This window comes from Trachypithecus francoisi, unplaced genomic scaffold (genome assembly GCF_009764315.1).
Source record: "Trachypithecus francoisi isolate TF-2019V2 unplaced genomic scaffold, Tfra_2.0 Lachesis_group2, whole genome shotgun sequence".
In the NCBI taxonomy this organism is placed as follows: Eukaryota; Metazoa; Chordata; class Mammalia; order Primates; family Cercopithecidae; genus Trachypithecus; species Trachypithecus francoisi.
This window is the reverse complement of record NW_022681465.1, coordinates 113696291-113709598: the sequence shown is the minus strand read 5'-3', so window position 1 is coordinate 113709598 and position 13308 is coordinate 113696291. Positions and strand designations below refer to the sequence as shown.

Sequence of the window (13308 nt, the reverse complement as noted above, 5' to 3'; positions counted from 1 at the left end):
GTATTTTTTGTAGAGATGGGGTTTCACCGTGTTAGCCAGGATGGTCTCGATCTCCTGACCTTGTGGTCCGCCCGCCTTGGCCTCCCAAAATGGGATTACAGGTGTGAGCCACCGTGCCCGGCTATTGCCCTATTTTCTAAATTATGAACTGCATATATTTGCTTCCAAATAAATAATCATTATGTGTTTGAGTATTATAGATAGCTCTTTCCAGGTATCAGTAGCCTAATTTGACATGATACTGTAATTTACTAGCCATTTTAGAGGAAATATAATGTGTAGACAGAGCTTTTAAATTTTTTTCCCCTGCCTTTTATTTGGCTTTTTATTCCTGTTGTTTTAAAGTATATGATGCTATAATTCTAGATTATTTGAGAATGTATAACTTAATGGGATAGCTTGCTCAGAAATGTTTTTGGTCACATAGTTGTGTTTATCTGGAAACGATTGTGAGATTTAAACATTTTCAGCTGGATATGGTGGCTCCTACCTATAATACTGGTGATTTGGGAGGCTGAGGTGGGGGTACTGCTTGAGCCCAGGAGCTTGAGGCTGGAGTAAGCTATGATTGTGCTACTGCACTCCAGCCTGGGCCACAGAGCTAGAGTCCATCTCTTTAAAGGAAAAAAAAAAAAAGATTTAAAAAATTTCTTTGGGGTAATTGGAGCCTTAGTAGTATGTTACTGATTTTTCCACTAGTCTTATTTTATATTTTCAGTACTCACCAAATCACATCAAAATAACATACTGAGTATTTGTTTATTCCTATTTCTTTAGTGTGTCATGTGAAAAACACAGGTCTGTGGCCTTTGGGCCCATGCTATTTTGCATCATGGGATGGATGAGCATTAATTTAGTTATTAGGAAGGAAGTTTTTTTGTTCTTCAGCTAAAGTTTATTGTTTTTTTTTCTTAAATAGTTGTGTGGAGTTTGACTTGAATGTAAACAATGTTGTTGGAATAAGAAACACATTCCTTCTCAGAACTTATGCATACCGTAAGTTTGTGGTTTGTTTATAAAAAATTAGCCTCTTTTTTCTTTATTCATTTTTAAAGATGTTTGTCATAAATAGTGACATCCCTTTAGTTGTGTTTAAGTATATCTTATTTTATTTGTATATGTTGCTACACTAAAATCATGTACTATCAGTCATAGGTGAATCAAGTGGCATTTTAATAATTGGTAATTTTTAAAAGGTAACTAAGGTGAGTTTTAGACATAAGACACATTTATGGTGAACAGACACAGTGTTTAATATACAGAGAGACAGTGCTCTTTATTTTGGCATGGATCTGGGAAATAATGTAAACTTTTAAAGAAACTGTAATGTCTCTTACCATGTTAAGTTTTAATTTTACTTTCAGTTGAAAATCGAGTTCGTCCGTTAGTGCTGGTGATTAAGAAGTGGGCAAGTCACCATCAGATAAATGATGCCAGTCGTGGTACTTTAAGCAGCTATAGTCTTGTATTGATGGTTTTGCACTATTTACAAAGTAAGTATAATGGGGTTTTACCCAATTTTTAAAAGTAAAAGACAGCTAGCTTTATTATGGTGTTTTCTCTGTTGACCCTATTTTCAAATAGTATTGTTTTAAAAGTTCTTTCTAAGGTCCATAAAACACATTTCCTGTTTTGTTGTTTTGGACAAATGTTTTAAAAGTGTTATTCCTTGGAAAATATTAAGAAGTTTCACTGTTTTTTTACTTTTTGAAAGTTTTTTTATAGTCACTTTTGTTTTCAAAGGACTTTTACCACTGTATTGTGGACCCATTATCTTGAGGCAGACGAATGTTCAAAAGGTCTATAAAAGTTAGTTCAAGCACTGTTCATCATATTTTTAATTTTTAATTTGAGACAGGAATTAAATGATTTTCCTGTTGGTTAAAGAAGCTTTTAATCTGAGTTGCCTTCCTCAACTAGATTTTATCTTTATAGGACTGTTGTATCAGATTGGCTCCCAAATTTTAATTTTGTCTGGTCATTGTTTATAAGGCCATTCTGGTAAAAGCCATACTTTTGTCGCATGCATAGTGACAAACAGTAATAAGTGAACACTTGTAATTTGGACCATTCATAAGATAAGTGTGAGAATTTTTATGGTATTGAAAATTTCCTAGAAGTATGGGACAGACTGACTAGATCTAATTGAAATCTTTACTTTCATATTTCTCAAAAATATGTATATAACAGTCCAAGAAATAAACATTAAGCCACTTTATATTTTCTACTTAGTTGGACACCAAGAGTTGTTAAAAGATGGATACATCTACTGTTTTGTAGTTACTAGACCAGGAGACTGAGATGTTTAATGACTGACCAACTGAAAATACGAATATGTGGTGACGTGAGGACCCAGTGAAAGACTTGGTGTGAATGTAGTAGAAGACCATTTGCCAGGGTGTCTGGGGCTTGATCTGTTCTGGGTTGATGATATTTCCACAGTTTAGAGTCTCGGTTTCCAAAGATTACAATAACAGTAGAAAACATATTTTAACATATATAATACTTATTTTTTCATTCCATGAATATGTATGGAATACCTACCAAGTAAATGTTAGGTATTCTAGGATCTGAGAATACAGCAGTGAACACAATACAAAAACAATTATCTTCTTCTCTAAGCTTACGTTTTCAACTTGTAAAATGTAACATTTTCGTAGCTATTACCTACCAAAACATGAATTATTAAACAACTCACAGATTACTAATAAAATGTGACATTTTTACCACCGTTGTGAGTTGAGCTGCTGATAGAGCACTGTCAACATGTGATATGCTCAGTAACAAATGAATTATTACAGTGTAGTGATTTAAAAAAGCCTATTGAAAAATATCCTTTTGTTGTATTGTTTGATGCTTTTTGTATTTAGATTCTGAGAGAGATAACAGATAATATTAGCAATTTTGTCAACAGCAGCTTAGTCTTGGAAAGTTGAGATGATTTGATGCCTTTACAGCTGTGTTTCTTTGTATTGAGGATACTGGGAACTGGGAAAAGGAGAAGACACCCTTTCCTTGTTATATAGATCAGAAATGGTTAGAGTTGGGGATTACAATTTTGTTAACCCAATTCCTGGTAGACTGGGCTTTGGATAGGGATTGGAGGGTGATACCTAAGTTGAGAATTTCTGTGTAATGAGCCACTTTTATTAATGTGAAGGATAGGAGGATAGATAGAAGTGGTTGGGACAAAAACGAAGATTGTCCTACCAATGCCTTAAAAAAAAGAGCAGTTCAGAGGGAAGATTGGTTGTCAGGAATTTTCTATTTTGTTTCAGAATTATTATGTTTAAAATAATACTTAAAACATAGTGATATTAAAATAGTTATTTTACATTTTGAAATTCATTTTGAATAAGTTGTGCATATATGTCAGAAAATCCTGAGAATATACTAAAGTGGACCAAAAAAAAAAATACATTGCCCATGTATTTTCACACCCAAAGATTGTTATTGTTAACACTTGTTTTATTTTTTCTGGTTTTTGTTTTCTGTGCAAAGGTTTCAAAATGTTTAGCCAAACCTAAATACGTAAATGTCAAGTTCAGGTCTTTTAATTCCAAAAGTTGGGGACAAATAAGTAACTGTAAATGGTGTGTGTTCTTTTTTCCTCTGCAAAATCATGGTCTTCTTAAATAATGTTCTTACATTTTCTTTTACCTGTTCATTACATGATTCTCAGACTTTTAGATTTCAAGGAAGAATAATGTCCAAAAAAAAAAGAACCAAACTGGAGTTTTTATTTTGCTATGTTAAGTATCAGAACCAAAAAACTGCTACCAGTTACTACCATTACTTCATAAAAGATGGTGCATAAAATACCAAAAAAGCAATGATATAATCTCAGAATAATGGACAGACCATCACAAAACAGTGTAATTGTTACACCCTTCCCACTTTTGGCACACACACACATTCTAATTTTTTTAGTTTATCACAGCTTAGAAACCTTTCCTCTATGGTGAAGAATTTGGGTAACATTTTTTCATGTTTATTTTAATTGGAGTAGTCTTAGAGCTAGCTAGTTCTCAAGAAAATCTTGATTCTACCTTTAGACACATCTTCATCCCATCTTTGTCTGGAGATAGGGTGCCATTATTTGACCAAAGTGTTTATGTTATTGTTCTTAATTTCATAGTGTGTCAACCTTGTCCCTTCTTGGTAATCAAAGTTTTATGGTATGCTCCTAGGGTGAATTTGGCATTCTACATTCTTGACAGAATATAATCTTATACTCTGTCCTATTACTTACAAAATTTCACTTGAACATGTATTACAGATGTAGGGGTTAATATTCTTAAATTGGCAGTTTTTAAAAATGACAAAATGGAATATACAATCATGCTGAGAGTGTTGATTTGGTACAACCCCTTTAGAAAGCAGTGTTGTATATTTATATTTATGTCCTTTGACTCAGTTATTTCATTTCTAGAAATTTATCCTAATGTAATAATGAGTGGTGCATATATGGATGTACATGTAAGGCTATTTTTTTTATGGTGTTATGTAAATAATAAAAGATTAGAAGTACTCTTAAATTTTCTAGAATAGGGGAATGGTTAAATTAATTATGATATACCCTAATATGAGATCTGCATAGCCACTAACGATCATGTTTTTAATATATTTAATGATACAAGAAAATATTCATGATATATTGTCTCATATATCATAATACCAATTTTATTTAAAAATAACTGTGTATATATTTGTATATGTGCAAATACTGAAAAGGTAGGTGCCAAAATTATATCAGGGGTTATTTATGGACAGTTTAGCGAAGTTCTCTGTACTTCACCGTACTTGCAGAGGTTTTATAATATATGAGAGTACATTTTCCTTTGGATGCTGGTCTCAGATGATTTTTTTGACTTACCGAGAGAGACAAAATAGTTTAAATGGGCCAACATTTTTATAAATCAGTCATCAGAGAGGTTTGATAATCTTCTTTAATGTTAAAATATTTCAGGCTAATCTTAATACATGTATTTTTATTGCTGACCAGTCCTGAATATGTACTGGTTTGATGATTCATTTGCCCCTCTAAAAGAATTTGAAACATACGACATTGGCTATTTTAGATACTACTTTATGTGTCATTAATCATTTTTGTCCAGTTTTACAAAATACATGTCTATATATATATATAACTTTATAATATATGTTCAGGTGAACTCTAAACATTTTTTTTCAGTGAACTCTGTTCTCTTGTGGATTGCAGTTTACTTTCATTAAAAATGGAATAGGATTTCTTATATATATAAAATATAAAAGATATGTAGCACTCACCACCATTCACTATTTATATTTTAGTTGTGATTTAAAAATGAGATTTGACTAAAGCATTTAGCATACATGATCATCCATAATATGTGCCCTACTCCTTAATTCCTACTGGTTACCTTAGAAATTTTAAATTTGATTGACTTCTTTAGATAAAGGTACATTAATCACAGATGCCCCAATGTGGTAATTGAAAGCAAAATAAAAATTTTAAACTGGGACCAGGTGCAGTGGCTCATGCCTGTAATCCCAAGTGCTTTGGGAGGCTGAGGCGGGAGGATTGCTTGAGGCCAGGAATTTGAGACCAGCCTGAGCAACATAGACTGCCCCATCTACAGAAATAAAAAATAAAAAAAATTAGTTGGGCATGGTGGCACATATCGTTAGTTCTAGCTACTCAGGAGGCTAAGGTGGGAGGATTGTTTGAGCCCAGGAGTTTGAAGTTGCAGTGAGCTATGATTATGCCACTGCATTTCAGTCTGGTCAGCAGAGTGACTCTTTCTTAACAAAACAAAAAAATTAAACATTGCTGTTTTGCCAGCCTATTAAAATCATACTAAAATTTAGTTTAGACTTTGCCCAACATTTTATTTTTGACAGAGTGGTCCCATTTACTGAAGTGGTTTGTAATTAATAGCACTGCATTCAGCCATTCCTAGGTCTTTCTGGAAGGACATCAGCTACCCAGAGCTAATGTGTAACTCTACACTGGCAAATTTAAGCTACTCTTCCCTAGAAGAAATGAGTGATTAAAATAGTTGCTTTTCTTGGCAGTATCACATTACTGTGAGGGAAAAGGGCAAACAAGAGTCTGCAAGGTGTATTGAGCAGTTCCAGCTCTGCCGCAAAAAACTAGTTTTTGTGACTTTGGTCAAGTTACTGTACCTCACTGGCCTTAATCTCACCTGTAACACAAACAGTTGGATTAAATGACCTTCACGTTTTGTTTAACTTCTTAAATCCTTTAATATCTTTTCTGCCATAAACAGAGAAAGGAAATAGGTCCTGTGTATGTAGAAAGGTTAAAAAGATTAATACATTTCCTAGAATAAACTCCAATCGTTAGTAATTGACTTACAGATACTTGAAAGATGACTGATCAAAGCATGAGGGGGAATTGAGAAGAGATTTTAATTATAACTTAAGAGTTAATGAAAAAGGAGGCCAGGCATGGTGACTCACACCTGTAATCCCAACACTTTGGAAGGCTGAGGCAGGTGGATCAGTTGAGGTCAGGAATTTGAGACCAGCCTGACCAACATGGTGAAACCCTGTCTCTACTGAAAATACAAAATTAGCTGGGCGTGGTGGTGCACAGCTGTAATCCCAGCTACTTGGGAGACCAAGGCAGTAGAATCACTTGAATCTGGGAGGCGGAGGTTGCAGTGAGCCTAGATCACACCAATATACTCCATCCTGGGCAACAGGAGCGAAACTCTGTCTCAAAAAAAAAAAAGTAATGAAAAAGGTAAGATCATCAGTTGGCTAGAAATAATAACATTAAAGAATATTCATGGAATGTTTGCCATATTCCTAGGCACAGAGCTTTCTGGTAGACATTTTAAAATTGTCCTTGCAGAGCCTGGCCAATGTGATGAAACTGTGTCTCTACTAAAAAATTAGCTGGATGTGGTGGTGCACACTTGTAATCCCAGCTAGTGGGGTGGCTGAGGCACGAGAATCGCTTGAATTCGGGAGGTAGAGGCTGCCGTGAGTCGTAATCATGCCCCTGCATTCCAGCCTGGGTGACAGAGCGAGACCCTGTCTCAAAAAAAAATTAATGAATAAGTAAAGTTGTCCTTGTATTTTCAAAATTAATGATTCTTAGTATGATCAAAGATCTGCTATTTAAAATTTAAATTTTTGGTACATCTATATGGAAAGTTTATGGGTATAAATTTGTGGGGTCTCTACCAGCAAGCTGTTATGCAAACTTCGGGTAAAGTAGAATCTTGTACGTTAGCTGTATTCAGGGCATTGCCTATTAATCATGTACTCTAATATTGAGCTTTTGTTTTGTTTTTAGTTTGCCTTTGAGAGAGAAATTTAAGACTGAACCTGTAATCCAAAATTCTGAAGTTAAAATAGATGTTATAGTCAGATTTTTCCAGAATTTACATTGCTTTGGAGTAAGATAAACATTTTAAAAACTACTAAACTCATTGAGACTAATATCAGGATATTGTTAATAAATAACTTCTGCAGTACACTAATTGCTTCTCTGATGACTAGTGTTTATAAATGTTTTAAGGTTGTAACATAAAGAATTTACTTAATGATAACCCTGCCTCCAGAAACTTCCAAATTGCTGAATTCTAAAAGCTCTTTTGTCCATTGAAAGATCCTCAACCAGTGGCTAGTATCTGTTTTTCTCTCCTAGTATTCTAGTTATGTTACCAGAATGAGATAAAGGTTTTTTTATTCTAATTCTCTATAATCTTTTCTTCATCCTTTGTTTTATTACACTTTTAGTATACTATTCAATGGGAAAGGTATTCAAGTTTTTAAGTAAACTAATTTCTTGTAAGATTTTCCAATTTGACTTCTGTATTATAACCAAAATTGCTAGAAAGCCATTAAAAAGTGTTATACAAATATAGAGACATTTAGAATTAAAGTGAGTGGGGTTTGAGTTTACTTGACAGGTCTTCTAGCATGTTGAGTATTTGAATGCCTCTTAGGGGAAAGGAATGTATATATATTCTTACTTCCTAAGAGTGATTCTGGTAAGTAATGATTGAGTTTTTTCTACTAATATTCTCAGTCATGTACTGAGAACATGAAGACGTATCATGGAATTTAATTTTATGCCAATTTTCAACATGGGGTGAAATGTGATACATAAGGGAAATTTAAATAAAGCAGTCTACTTTGTACTATGTGGTAAAAACTTACACCCTTTTAATTATAGTTGGAGAGCATGTAAGTTGGTCATAATGGTTCATTACATGTACATTTATATATTTCAGAAGTCATTTTTTAAAGTTTTTGCTAAATCACACATTAAAAGTGAATTAATATGCTTTGTTGTTGAGTTTATGTAGTTATTATACATAGTGTATTCCTAATTCTTAAATACTTCCTAATTCTTAAATTTGAAAATGTAGTACTTGTATTTTACCATACTCATGACATTTTATTTTACAGTTATTTCTTATATTGTGGATGTTAGGCACTTTGCCTTTTTATGTTGTTCTTTTCATATTAAAACAATGTAAAGTTACTGTTAGTGCATTTAATGAGATTGGATTTGTTTAGAACTATTGAAAAAAGGTGAAGGATGACAAAAATATGGTGATAACAGGATAATGATTTCTTTGTATGAAATTTTATTTATAGCAGATTGTTGCCCTTAGTTTTCTAACTTTTGCTGAACATTCTTTAAAAATGTACTAATGAGGTTAAAGATTTTCTTTCAGTTTTATTTGATTTTTTTTGTTGTTGTTATTCGCAGTATATCAGTTTCCTGAACGACTTCAATTTTGGTATTGTCAGTGGAAATTAAATAATAAAGGGACAATTATGAAAGAACTATTTTTCTCTCCTAATGTCACTGAACTGTATTTTTAAAATTATGGTTTTTGATTACTACATCCATCTTAATAATGTCTATTCAGTATCTGTAGAGCAATCCTTGTCTTGCTTATTGTGTGTGTATGTCTGATGTTGGACAAACTACATGTGTCCCTTTATTGATAGCCTATTCTAAAACCATGTGAGGAACATTGGTTTACATAGGGATATATATAGTTTATTAATAAAACCTTAGTTTGTCAACTTAAATATATTTTAAATACAAACTTAGGGATAAGAATTTCATGAAATATTTGAAAACTGTTGAATTTTAGCATAAACCCTTATAGTCTCATACCTGGGATGTAGCTGACAAATTATTGCATTGTAAAATGAATCACGTGAATCACGGAAGCTTTAAACTTTTTCTTTTTATAGCCCTACCTGAACCCATCCTTCCATCCCTCCAAAAAATTTACCCAGTAAGTGTTTCTTATAAATTATTATAATACATTTTATGTCAAGTGTATGTAGAACTATTATAAGTAGTATTAATGTGACTATAAAAGTAGTAAGGTTAAGTACATAACATTTTCTATATATACCAAGAGAACATTTAAAATGTTTCATATACTGTTTCAGAAAACTCTCATACTTGTTATTTTGTTATTGGCAGACAGTCTGTTCAGTTGTGTTAATGGTGGAATTTGTTTTGCATGATGCTCAAGATTATCACTAATGGAGATTAAATATACTCAGTTGCCCATTTGGCCTTATTCCAGTTTTCTTCCTACTATTTTAAAATATAGCTTCACAGGATTTCTTTAGTTAGTAACTCAGAAATTTTTTAGCCCAGTATATTTATACTTTGAAAAGCAGGGGGAAGAGAAGTTGAACAATTGGATAATCTTTTTGTCTTTAATTTGCTCTTGCCAAGTAATACACCAAAACAGGTAATATTAGTACACTATTGTCTGCATAATACTATGAATCCTGCTGACATTAATTGGAAACATTCAAGAAATGAAGTGTGGCTACTAGAAAAGATTTAATATGTACTTAGTTTGACTTTAGAGACACATAGGTTATGTATGTATTCATCATCTATAAGAATCCTTGTGTTTCTTTTTCAGTTTTCGTGTTCTTTCTCCAGAATTCTCTGTTTCTTTGTTTTATATCATTAGTGTTTTCCTCCATAGTCATCCTTTTTCCTGCATTTATTTGGAAATAATATTTAAGCTACTTGTTTAGAATGTTTGACTGCTCTTCTGAAACCACATAATTTTTACATATTGGTTTCATATACTTATAAGAAGAGCTGTCTTCTAAACTTACTAAACGGTCATATTGCAAAGAGAAATATAATCAGCTTAGACGATTAATTTTCAGAAAACATACTTATTGTGTTACACAAAATGTAACAAATTTACTTGACATGGAACATCAATTAAATATAGTTTAATATCTGATAACTGAGAAGGACCAATGTTCTTGGTTTTGAACATAAGTTATTATTGTAATGCATACATGCAAGGTGCTGGATAATAAAGGTTCATTTTAATACAGCCTTGCTGTAGTGGAGAGCTCACATTCTGTGGAACGTCATCTACTAGAAGAGACTATATAACAAGAACCTTTTAGAATCTTGCTATCTCATCTTCCTTTTTTCAAAAAACTAGTTTCTGTTATTATGAAGAATTATTATAATGAATTTCCAGTATAGCTAAGCACCAGTCTTTATGCTCTCTTAAACATGAAAAATGAAAGTACAGAAATAGAAGTAACTTGAACTTTTTGACCTTATTCTTTGAAATCTTTTTATATATTCCTTTTTTTTTTTTTTTTTTTTTTTTTGTAGAGACGGTCTTGCTGTGATGTCCAGTTTGGTCTCAAATTCCTGGCCTCAAGCGAGCCTTCTACCTTAGCCTCCCAAAGTTCTGAGATTACAGGCATGAGCCACTACACCCAGCCTGTTGGCCTTTATTTTGAATGTTTTTCTCTCTCCATAAAGTATTGACTCTTTTGTTCGTACTGAAAAGTCATATTTCATTTTATTGACGCAACCTCATCTTGCTTTAATACCCAGGTGTCAGTGTAGAAAGAGCTGCATATGTTCTTTAGCAAAGGATCTAATAAACTTATCCCTAAAATAATATTGTGTGTTGAAAAATGCTTCTGCAGTAGTCTCACTTAAAACCCTATGCTACATGAAGCTCTTTTTACTAATATAGAAGACTGGCAAAATATCAGTGTACTGTGGTTGGGGTCAGAGGTAACGCTTTTATAATACTCAGGTTCTTACTAATGGCCCCATTTTCACTTCTGTGTTCTGTTTTTCTTATTATCTAGCTTTCTTCCATGACAGAGTCCTGACTTCTGTTCATATCCACTGCCTCTGACCCTATACTCTCCATCTGTTTTGCTTATAAGCTTATTTCTATACCTGCAATGGGGAAATAGATTTAGCCCCAAGACCTTAAAAAATACTAATAGCAAGACCTACCAGATTAGGAATCTCCTGATTTGCATTCACATATGGTTACATTGCTACCATAAATATTGAATTTGCCTTTACTATAAGATTTTTGTTTACATGGGTAGGGACTTAACTACCTCTTCTCACACAAGATTTTTTGTTTTATATGAAACCTGTAAGCTGGTCAGCAGAACACATTTTTAATGGTCCGTCTGATGGAACAAACAAATCAGCTTGTTTGCTGTTAATAATAACCAGCCGAGCACGGTGGCTCATGTCTGTAATCCCAGCACTTTGGGAGGCCGAGGTGGGTGGATCACGAGGTCAGGAGTTCAAGACCAGCCTGGCCAAGATGGTGAAACCGCATCGCTACTAAAAATACAAAAATTAGCCAGGCATGGTGGCAGGTGCCTATAATCCCAGCTACTTGGGAGGGTGAGGAAGAGAGTTGCTTGAACCTGGGAGGCGGAGATTGCAGTGAGCGGAGATTGTGCCACTGTACTCCATCCTCAGCAACAGAGTGAGATGTCGTCTCAAAAAATATATATATATATAATAACCATAACCATTGTTTATTTAGTATCCATTATATGTCAGCATGCTGTACATTGTATACACAATTTTTAAAATCCTGAACAAATACACTTGCAAGGTATTATCCCTTTTTCACTAATGAAGAAACTGTTTTAGAAATGTTACATGATTGATCCAAGTGGTACTAACAGTTTTTCCGTTATACTGTTTCTTGGGGGAAGGCAAAAATTATGGTAGTATTCACTAACATTTTACCTAATTTCTGTTGCTTATTACATTTTATTTGTATACATCTGATTGTTCCTATACAGATATACCTTTAAGGACAACAGTTATGGCAAAATTTCAGCTTGTATAAATAAGTTTAAGAATGACTTACCATTTTAAGTAACAACAACAAAAAAAAACTTTGTTACTTTACAAAGGAAACCACAGGATTCTTTTAAATTTGGAGCTTCTCTAATACAAAATAGGGTTTATTTTTGAAATAAAACAATTTTGGAATGGAATAAGTTTGTTCAGTATACTGTGCTTTTTAGTCATTTTCATACTTTCTTTTCAAGATTTATAACATTTTAAATATTTTAAAAATTGGTATATTTCAGTTCAGTTGTGATATGAAAGGGATAAAAGGCTGTAAACATTGTGAAGACTATTATAGTGTAGAATTACTGATTATTACTAAATTCTTATTGACTTAACATAACTGATAGAGGGCAGAGTATTTACTATTCAGTTGAAGAAATGAAGCTGAGAAAGTTAAATATATAAACAGATTAAGCTTATGAAAGAATCTTTATTTTAATGCAAGCATGTTCCTATGAGGGTTAACTTAAATTTATGCTAGGTAGATTTATCAATACAGCTTGTATTTTTTAGCTATTTGTTTCCTTCCCTAAAAGTATCTTTGTACTCTAGGAGTTGCAAGAAAATAACCCTCTTCTTTTTAATAGTTATGAAATAAAGAATTCTAGAGCTTTTCTGTGTAGTTAAATGTTAAAAACACCTTAAATTATACATATACAGTAATGTGCTGCATAATGATGTTTTGGTTAATGACAGACCACATACATGATGGTGGTCTCCTAAGATGATGATAGAGCTGAAAAATTCCTGTCACTTGGTTTTTGCTGTACTATACTTTTTATCATTATTTGTGAGTGTACACTTCATACTTAAAAAGCAAGCTAACTATAAAATGGCCTCAGGTGGGTCCTTCAGGAGGTATTCCAGAAGAAGATGTTATTATATGAAATGACAGCTCCATGCATGACACTGTCTCCAAAGATCTTCCAGTGGGACAAGATGTGGAGGTGGAAGACAGTGATAGTGATGATCCCAATACTGTGTAGGCCTAGGCCGATGTGTATGTTTGTGCCTTTGTTTTTTAACAAAAAGGTTTAAAAGTAAGGAAAAAAAAATTAGAAAAAATCTTATAGAATAAGGATATAAAGAAAGAAAATATTTTTTATTGTTGTGCAGTGTGTTTTAAGCTGTGTTGT

At 33.0% G+C, this 13308-nt stretch overlaps 1 protein-coding gene across 5 annotated transcripts in view; it reads left to right on the top strand.

Moving 5' to 3' along the window:
• The window catches only part of TENT2 (terminal nucleotidyltransferase 2), a 75053-nt gene that overhangs the window by 35221 nt on the left and 26524 nt on the right, over positions 1–13308 (top strand). For 4 of the 5 annotated variants that reach the window (XM_033180172.1, XM_033180170.1, XM_033180173.1 and 1 more), the window contains 3 exons: positions 920–996; positions 1365–1493; positions 9235–9278. In XM_033180172.1, coding sequence (XP_033036063.1) covers positions 920–996; positions 1365–1493; positions 9235–9278 — 250 coding nt within the window. The remainder of the gene's footprint in view (positions 1–919; positions 997–1364; positions 1494–9234; positions 9279–13308) is intronic. The other variant, XM_033180174.1, reaches the window with a different exon arrangement.